Genomic DNA, 10,448 nt, shown 5'->3' with positions numbered 1-10,448 from the left:
TGACAGGACAGAGAATAAAGGAGTGTACATTTTGACACATAAACAGTACCTTAAAGATATACATATAATTAGTGAGTCGGCACAAAATGGCTGACTACAGTTCCTATAACAGTCCAACTAGATTTTTCTCAGTTGTGTACTTGGCATTGGGTTGCTACAATGTAAATAACATACGCACTGTACATACTTTATAAGTATTTAAGGAGGAATCTTTCCATTCGGTCAAAAAAGAAACACTTAATGCGGTATGGTTAAGTAAAACCAAGTAAAACTTTGATACAACAGAACAACCGCCAATAAAAACAAACTCACATTAACAAATACTTGAACATTTGCTTTGCTGGCTGATAAACAGATAATACTGAAAAGAAAACTGAAGAGACAAAGTATGTCTCTCTCTCTCCCTTCACTTTATCTCTGTCTCTCTCTATCTCACGTTCACTCTCTTTCTCTCTCCCTCCCTTTATCCCTCTTGTCCTATGCCCCCCCCCCCCCCCCCCCTCTATTAGGATTCTTGTAAACAGCAATTTGAATGTGATTCTGAACAGCTGGGGAGGAGTACAGGATCAAAGGGACTGGTGAGCTAGCCCTTTTCACTGTTAAAGTACCTTGTTCTGAATGGAAACATGTGAGAGAAGGCAGCCACATTGTAATTCACATAGTACAACACTGATAACAGAAACAAAAGCATCCCTTTAGTTCATGGTCCTCGCTGTTTAAACAAACACAGCCCTGTGCTGACCCGACCTCTAACCGACTGTGTGAGTGGGTATGTGTGGCACAAGTAAGCGTGCATGTTTGCTGATTCTAGTTTCCATTTGTTTTCACTTTCCAGGCTAAAAGTTTTGATAAAGATTCTTCCCCCCTGGAAAATAAAAGCCCAAGGCCAAGTTATGGCAGAGTTGATGCTGGCAGGGACTAACAGTATAGTAGTTCTGTTGTTACCCTAGTGATTCTAGCCATTGAGTGCTATGTGTATTAATGTTTGGTTGAGTGATATCTATATATTCACAGTTATTGTCGGCAGGCCTATTGTATCCTGGCTAAGACATAACAGTGTTCCATTTACAGTCATAATTAGGACTTAGACAAAACATGCACAATGCCATCAGGGAGATGTGGCTTAACAATGGCGTGTGTGTTTGTGTGTGTGTCTCTTGATAAATTAGAGCAATTCAGATTATTATTTGAATTTTAAGAACAACTGTGCCTCAGCTGGTGAGCAGAACGGTTAAGGCACATATCTGGGTGGGTAGAGCTCCTTCAGAAGAAGCTTGTAGGACTATATATATCACTCATCTAGCCTCTTTCTATATAGTCCAGTATGTGCACAGAAGCACTCTACATTAGTAACCTCACAAGGTCTGCTATTTTGCTTCCAAAAGGCACTTTGGCAAAAGTACAATACAAATTTCGGCATATAAAAAAAAAAAGGTAATTCAGATTTATCAAATAATTTAACATTACAAAGTGTCTCGTTCAGAACAGAATAATGCAGTTAACAATGATCATATCAACACTTGTCGAATGCATGTGCTGCAGGTAAAAAAACAAACATTGACAGACGCAAAATAGGATGTCTTCAGTTCTGTTGTATTTTTACCCACATAAAAAAGAGGGTACTAGTTTCTCGTTTTTTTTTTTTTTTTTTTTTTTCTGACTGACTCCAGGGTGAGTTTTTCAGAGGGACTGTTGCATAGAGAGTGGGAAGGGAAGATCAGTCGGAGACAGACAACTCTGAGATAGGCGCTAGTACTTCTGCGCCAGAGGCACTTTGACAGTCTTCACTTCTGATATATGAGAGGACTTCTGGATGATGCAGCTGGTTGTCCCTGATGCGTTGCTGTCCTTTCCCTGTGCCAGGTTGGTCAAGGCCATGGCTGCGTTGATCTCTTTCCAGTACGTCTCATCTTTGCCCCGCACTTTCTCCTTCTGAACCCCACTGCCGAACGCAACACACAGGGAGGACATTGGGTTAGGGTGGTGGGCACAACGCTTTACAGAGAACTAACACCTGAGCATGGAACGGTGAATGTTAAACTAAGAGGAGGGAGAGGCAAAAAGAGAGCAGAAGAGACAACAAATATACATGGAACGCTGACTTTGGCAATAGTGACAAAGTTAGAGAATGGGGTAAAACAACGAACGCAGCTAGTTTTACTTAAGAGAGAGATGAACAATACAGACAGAAAAGAGAGAGATGTAATGCAGAGTGAAGAGGAGGAGTACAGGGAGTTCCAGAAGTCATTAATAATCATACAGAAAAGGAATCTGGAAATTATGCTCACTTGTCACATTTACTTGATCCATGGTCCATGGTTTCTGAAAGCACAACATCAGAAGAGGTCAATTTAACCACATACATCTGGGGGTCAATGAGACTTAATTAAGGCAACTGCCTTAATTAACTAGCCACTGAAATTCAACACTACTGTTGTTTGCTCCTTGGGATTTAAAGCCGGGTGTTTTGTAAAAGCACTTTGTGACAACTGCTGATGTAAAAAGGGCTTTATAAATACATCTGATTGATTGATAGACTGATTGAAATGCCTGACTTAAAGTAACTGCCTTGTGCGATTTGTACTTGGAAATTGATGTACTTCTTCTCAGTAGGATGAGCTGGGCACGATAAGGATTTCTTGAATTTCTTCTGTTTGAGTTAGAAAGAGAAGTTAAAATCGCAGACAAAAGAATATCCAATCAGAATTTTTCTTTGGCCATCTGGATTTTAACAGAAGGCACCTCCACATGTCATTGACGTTCAACTCGATTAGAGCAGCTTTTTGGAATTACAGCAGAAACAACCAATCACAATTTGCCTATTAATGGGTGGGAGTGTTTTAGGGGTGCCAAATGACACGTTATGCCCCCTAGTGCACTCAAGCGGGCCAGGAAACATGTCACAAATTGACAGCTAACATTTGGCTTAATGGCGCACCGTTGCGCATTCTGTTTGAGTTGACTGACTTTTAGAAATGCTGGAGCTGTTGCTTTCAACAATGATGTTGTTTAATTTGTTAATATCTGTATCTATATTTCAACAAGAGGTTACGTTTCAGATTATCATCATCTGGTAAGTGTCAAATTTATGTTTTTGCATTGTGCGAGACCGACTTGTGTTGCATTTTAATTTGTGTGTTGGAAGTTGATCATTTCTTTGTAGTTGGAAGTCGTACATTTCGAGCAAAATAATGTCGGGCACATCAAGTAGTCTATTTGAGTGATGCTGTGATTGATTTTTCTTAATTAATAATTTTGTCATTAATGACTATTTTTGATAATCAATTATTCTGACGATTACAGGCTATAGCCTTTGCCACTTAAAACTGCTGACATAGGCTTAGTCCCCAAACAATTTATTTAAATATAAAAACTGGGCGCAGATGTGTTGAAATTGGGCGCAGATGTGTGATGTTGTTAATAACATTATCCGCAGAATTTTTGTATGCTAAGGCACTGCTATATGCATGCAATTACCCATGACAGGGGGTTTACTGAAGAATTGAACAACATTATTATAACTCAATTTCAGCTTATTTTCGTAATAGTTTGAAATATGATTCGTAGAGAACGACTGTTAGCGAGTCAACTATCCAGGTAGAGGCAAGTTGTTGTAAAACATTACTGCATCCTTTATACAGTATATAGAAGATGCAGACTGTTCAGTGTTCTCTGGTTTCAATGCCATGATGAATAGAAGTGTCCAGGTAGTAAATTGAAATTGAGCATTTTATTGTAAATAGAATTATTGAGTTCGGTAAATCGGGTCAGCCATAATACAGTGCTTTAGACTATGTTTTTAGATTAAAAAAATGGGTAGGAATAGAGACAAATTATTCACCTATGACATATCTGCAGTGCACATGCTGTTCAGACACTAACTAACACACACACACACACACACACACAAATAGGAGCCATTGATCTCTAATGTGGAAAATATGAGCCAGGAATATCAGTAAAAACTGAAAGCTAACAGTTCAACCTGTCTGTTTACAACCAGGCCTGTCTGCTGCTGTGTATTGTTGCTGTGAGATGACTGGCAACAACTTCCGATAGAAGGGCTGTAGCAGTGGTGTGTGTGTGTGTTTGTACTTCTTACTATAATGAATGCACGAATCGTAAGTGGCCCTGAATAAAAGCTCACTTTAAGAATATTTGTGTTTAGTAACAGTGGCCCAGCTGGAGTGGGTGTCCTGTACTTTCACCAGTCAAGCTACAGAGAGTTGTCATCTGAGATAGGACACTGTTAGCAGCATCGGAAACATCCAGTTTTCAGGGGATACAATATGTTCGTCCTAGCCCAAATGTGAGGACTCCGCTCAGGCATTTCTGTTACGCCTCCTACGTTAGGCTCGAGGTGCTGGTGGTGTGAGGGGCAGTGTTTGTGTCCAGAGCTGGCCCTAACAGTGAGTTCCTCCCAGTTATGACGGTGATGACGATGAGACTGGCTTGGCGCCGTCCGAGCCGTTAAAAGAGACCAGAGCGTCTGGATTTCCTGCTAAAGCCTCCAGCCACACCCTTTGAGTTAACGGAACACGCGGCTTTAGGGCCGACGAGTAGCCTTTACAGAGGATGTGAGGAGAGACCTAATATGGAGCCTGTCTGCGATGATGTTCCTACCACCATATTTCATTATGTTCATTGTCTTCTTTATTCATCACAATGTACCTGTGTGCATACCTATGTATGTGCATGATGCACAGCTGTGCCTGTCCCGGTTTCAAAAGTGGGATCTTACCCATCTTTGGCTAACCAGCCCTCTTCACAGGCCACATTCCAGCTGTGTATAAGGGACTGTAGGAGGACTTACCATTTGCACAATTAAATACGTTGTACAAGCTAATAGCAAACACCTTGTTTACTCCTTTGAATCCTCAGAGATACTTCTTACAAGCAGAGGGTCAATTGAGGACAGAGTTTGTTAGTGACAGTCTTTTCTCTCAGACAGCTGTGGAGCTGGAAAACCAGGTCCTTGCTTTGTCTTGTAAGTGTCCCAGAATCCCTCTGACACCGGAGAAAGGACAGACGTGGTTCACCTCTGCAGGGACACCGCATTTTCCTTTACCCGTTTTCCAAAGACATAAATCCTGAGACTAGACCGGGAATCTAGACTCCTGTGGGGCAACATGGTGATACACCTAATCATTCCAAATGCCTTTCACTTCTCCTTGGCCTCTGGTTTTCCAGAAAACATTAACATGTGCCATGACCTATACTGTCAGTACTACGCCTGGCCTGGACAGCCCTAGGCTAATACAATGCTGATTATGATGTTTCCTCTTGTTTCCCATTTCTCTCACTAATACTTGAACTCCACAGAGAGAGATGTTCTTCTGGGGGATAAACTCACCTAACCTTGTTTTGGATTCTTGGAGAAATAGAGGGAGAGAAAGATAATAAGATATCATGTGAGAGAGAGAGAGAGAGAGAGAGAGAGATGAAGAGATAGAGATGGAGAGAAGATGTGATGAGGAGGCCTAGATGATTACAAAAAGAACAAACCACAGCTTGGGATTTCAGGTTTCAAGTCGATGGCACATTCCAGAAAAATCCTCAGATACTCATCTGGCCAAATGTCATTCACTCTCTCTTCTTTCATTCTTTCTTTTGGTTATTATTTCTCGCTTCATGTCCTGAGTCTCTCACACTCTTTCCTCATCTCAATCAATCTCAGTGGTTTTCTGTCTTCCTTTTCTGACTCTTTCCTCCACCTGGAGAGTGTTACAGTAACACATATTTCAGGTGTCTCAGACAGGGTGTTCTCAGGCACTTCAACCAAAACATAGGCAATTTGTTTCTTCTGTTGCTTATGTGAAAAAAAACTCTGTTATACCTCGACTTCACAGGCCATTTAAAAGCCTTCAAATTATTACTGTGCTTTTTCTTGTTCCTCTTCTCCCTGCTATCCATTTGCAGCAATTACAGCCTTGCAGACTTTTGGATTCTAGATTCTGTCAATTTGTTGAGGAAATCTTAAGATATTTTACCCCATGGTTCCTGAAGGACCTCCCAGAAGTTGGATTGGCTAGATGGGCACTTCTTTAGTACCATATAGTCAAGCTGCTCCCACAACAGCTCAATAGGGTTGAGCTCCATTGACTGTGCTGGCCACTCCTATAAAGACAGAATACCAGCTGACTGTTTCTTCCCTAAATATGTCTTGCATACTGTAGTTTGGAGATGTGCTTTGGGTCATTGTCCTGTTGTAAGAGGAAATTGGCTCCAATCAAGGGCTGTCCACAGGGTATGGCATGGTGTTGCAAAATGGAAAGATAGCCTTCAAGATCATTTTTTCCGAGTATAAATCTCTCACTTCACCATCCCAAAAGCACCCCCAGACCATCACATTGCCTCCACCATGCTTGACAGCAAGCACTCCTCCAGAATCTTTTCATTCGGTCTGCATCTCACAAATGTTCTTCTTTGTGATCTGAACACCTCAAACTTGTCTGTCCATGACACTTTTTTCTAATCTTCCTCTCTCCAGTGTCTGCGTTCTTTTGCCCACTTTAATCTTTTCTTTTTATTGGCCAGTCTGAGTGAGGTCTTTTTCTTTGCAACTCTGCCTAGAAGGTCAGCATCACGGAGTTGCCACTTCACTGTTGACATTGAGACTGGTGTTTTTCAGGTACTGTTTAATGAAGCTGCTAGTTGAGGACCTGTGAGGCATCTGTTTCTCAAACACTGTTTTCACAAAGGCCTCCCACTCTTCTTTCTATTCTGGTTAGAGCCAGTTTGTGCTGTTTTGTAAAGGTTGTAGTACACAGCGTTGAATGAGAGCAATTTCCTCGAGCAATTTCTCACTTGGAATAGATTACATTTTGTCTTCATTATGACTTTCAGAAGTGATACTGATGCTCCGGATATTCAACTCGTCTAAAGATGGCCAGTTTTATTGCTTCTTTAATTAGCACAACAGTTTTCAGCTGTGCTAACATACTGGCAAAAGGGTTTATCAATTAGCCTTTTAAAATGATAAACATGGATTAGTAAACACAATGTGCCATTGGAACACAGGACTGATGGTTTCTGACAACAGGCGTCTGTACGCCTATGTAGATATTCCATTAAATATCAGCCATTTCCAGCTACAATAGTAATTTACAACATTAACAATGTCCACACTGTATCAATGTGATGTTATTTTAATGTAAACAAATTAGGCATTTCCAAGTGACCCCAACTTTTGAATGGTAGTGTATCTTTACTTATGTTGGGAGAAGACTCAGGTGCCAATAGTTTAGGTTACTTCAGCATATTTAATGTACATAGTCCCTTTGCTTCAATACCAGCTAGAGACAGAATTAAGAATGTTTAAAATATTAATTTATTAAATTCTATTTAATAACAGCAGATATAATTATACAATAATTATTGTTTTATGTGCTGACATTTAGCTCAATTTACTAAGATGTCAGCCAGAGTATACAGCAGACAACCAAAACTAAACAAACCCTACATTGTACAGTAATATGTATGGGTATTTTACATTGTAGCTTCAGTAATCTGTGTAGTGGTGTTTTGAGACAGCAAGCACAGACTGTTTGGTTGGGTTTGCACTTTTGGGAGTTTACTATTGGATCTATTACAATAGATGAACTCATTTGAAGCAGTTTTTTTAATCATTTCAAAGTACTTGGGCTCAGGTCTGGTCTGCAGAATTCTGTCTGTGCAGAAAGAGTGAAAAGAAACTGTAGGTTCCAAGTCCTATGTGTTTCAGGGTAGGGCTGCCAACCTCTTACTGGACAGTAGAAGACATGTTTGACTGACACCTCCTGCAAGAGCAGAGCAGTGAAAAGGGTGTGGCAGCTGGTTTCGTCAACCAAGAATACCATGGGACCCTGCCCGACCCAGGCCCTAGCGAGGTCCACTGTCCCCGGGAAGGAATGAACCATGGACTGTAGAGCTGTGCTGGAAATGCACGCTCAAACTCAATTTCCAACCTCCTTTGCCTAAAACAGCTAAAACTAGGATTTTTAAAAACAATGACGGTGCCAAGGATACTAGAAATAGTCAATAAATCATAGCAGGAACTTTTTATTATTTTTCTGTTCTATTGGGGTTTTTTCGTCTTAGCTACTGAACTGAAAGTCATGCAGTCTTCGTTGAGGCCGTTTTGCTGTCTTGACAGTGGGGTTTCATATGTTTTTTAAATTGGCGAGCTGGAAGGTTTCTGGCGAGGCGGTGAAAGTCTCCGAAAATCTTGCTCACTTAACATCACGGCGGGTAATAAGCGAACACAACGAAAAACGGTGAAACAAAACATTGGAGCGAAAACAAGCAACAAACTGACAAATGAAGGAGAATTGAGTACACCTGCTTAGCGATGGTGGGGCCTGTATCATTATAACCAGCTGGAGCTGTTGTTAGCAACACACCGCAGTAAACACACCACGCCAGCACTGGTCCACACCAAACCAAAGGCTGCACTAGATTAGTAGACACATGAACACACACACACGACACACACTCAGTGAGCTCAGCCTATTCCCCACTCTGCTCCTAAACGCCAGACGAGGGAAGGCAGAAAAACATATCAAATGGGACGGACCCAATCACAGACACCCCAGTGATAGGCCAGGGGTCATGCGACCCGTGGGGAGCTAGCCAGTGCTGTGATCATCCAATCATGTGACCCCGCTGACTGGAAAAGGATAATCAGTGAGCTATGTGACTCAGGAGTTACAGTATTCGCGTCTGTTCCAAATGACGTACTATTCTTTACATAGTGCGTTACGACCCTGTGGGCTGTGATCAAAAGTAGTGCACTTCATGTGGTGTTGGTGTTATTTGTTAAGCACCCTTAGAGATGAGTAACCCAGACTGCTGCCATCTCTAACAGAGAGGAATCCCTTCAGACCACAACCAGGCTTTCAGCACAGCTTACTGCAAGTCAGCTCTCCGTTACTCTGGAATTGGGTGCATGTGCAGAAAATAAGAGTACTTACCCACAGCCCATCAGATAATTATTTACCAAATCCTTTGTTCAAGAATCGTGGTTGCTGCAAAGTTGAAAGTACATATTCCACTACCTCTAACTGAAACCTAGAGCCATTGTACTCTAACAAGCAGAAAAGAGGCAGACAGACAGATCGTTCTAGACTGTCACTACTGACACGATGAAGGCCTTGGCATTTTCCTCTTATTTTCCTACTGGTATTTAAATGGTCTGTGTTTTTTTTTTGTTTTTTTTATAATGTCAAGGGGAGTCTGTGAATGAACTTAAGGATGCCTTGGCACTCCTCTGGCCCCTTCCCTCCCTGCCCAGACACCCTGCCTCTCTCTGGGGCAGATATTCACTCCAAGGCTAGGGCTCAATGGGCCCCTACTGGCAGACATGTTGGCCTGACAGGACTCAGGGGCACTCTAAGCCAGGAGGGAACTTATGGAAAATGTGCCTTCACTGCTTCCCTGGCTTACTGACTGGCTTAGGGGTTTATAACTTTTATGTTGACAATAGCAGTTTAAACAATCCATGCAGTGAGTAAAAGAAAATTACTAAAGTTCTCCAAGAGAAAATGTGGCATCATATGCTGTTTTTCATGTACATTTATATTCCAGTCAACAATACAGGAATCCAAACACGCAGACGACATTACAAGGTATCAACATTCAAACCAGACCAGACTGTTTTAACCTTTCCAAGTAGGCCTTCCAAATGGCAACATACACCCTACATACTGTAGTAATCTATAGGGAATAGGGCATCATTTGGGATGTGGAATATGTTTCAGGTTAATCTATCAAGGCCCTTGCTGTGTTGGATAATCCTCTGCTAGGTTGTAACATTTTGTGGCACCAGACGGGCCATACTGCTGTAACAGTCTGCTCTCCCTAGTGGCACTACTTAGCGCACTAGTTTTAACCCGGGCCCATAGGTCTGTGGTCAGAAGTTGTACACTATATACTATATAGTGTACAACTTCTGACCACAGACCTATGGGCCCGGGTAAAAACTAGTGCGCTAAGTATAGTATATAGGGAACATGGTGCCATTTGGGAAACATATTGATTCAGGACAGCAGTCATTGTAAACTATTCCTGCAAGTTTAGACATTTGACATTATTGTCCTCTTTCTGGTTAGAAGCCCAGATTTTACTTTTGCTAGGTGCCTGAAATAACATGTACTAAGTATTAACATTCAGACTAGCTCAGCTGGGTTCACATATAATAGTAAATAAAAATGTGATACATGAAATACTAGATCAAAACAACTTGTAACTATTTTCAAACGACTGTCATTTTTCAAATTCCTACTCCATTTTCCATGGCGTCAGCGAGGCAGATGACATGGACCAAGACATTCTCGGACCACAGTGGATCAGTCCGTGATCAGGGAAATGATAACAACAATTCAAAAAAGGGAATAACATTTCGTCTTTGGAGATTAAGAGATAATCAGTGTTTGGTGTGTTTAAACATGGTTGTGTGTCAGTGAGTGTGT

The 10,448-nt window shown here is 41.4% G+C and overlaps 1 protein-coding gene across 3 annotated transcripts in view; it reads right to left on the bottom strand.

Moving 5' to 3' along the window:
• Positions 1-497: 497 nt before the first annotated feature.
• mkxa (mohawk homeobox a) overlaps positions 498-10,448 on the bottom strand; it is a 31,918-nt gene continuing 21,967 nt past the window's right edge. For all 3 annotated transcript variants that reach the window (XM_010885615.4, XM_010885614.4, XM_010885616.4), the window contains exons 7-8: positions 2,289-2,322; positions 498-1,942 (exon numbers count right to left, since the gene is read on the bottom strand). In XM_010885615.4, coding sequence (XP_010883917.1) covers positions 1,750-1,942; positions 2,289-2,322 — 227 coding nt within the window. In that variant the 3' untranslated portion in view covers positions 498-1,749. The remainder of the gene's footprint in view (positions 1,943-2,288; positions 2,323-10,448) is intronic.

This window comes from Esox lucius, chromosome 21 (genome assembly GCF_011004845.1).
Source record: "Esox lucius isolate fEsoLuc1 chromosome 21, fEsoLuc1.pri, whole genome shotgun sequence".
NCBI lineage: Eukaryota > Metazoa > Chordata > Actinopteri > Esociformes > Esocidae > Esox > Esox lucius.
Note: the sequence above shows the minus strand (reverse complement) of the source record. Positions and strands in the feature narration are given on the sequence as shown.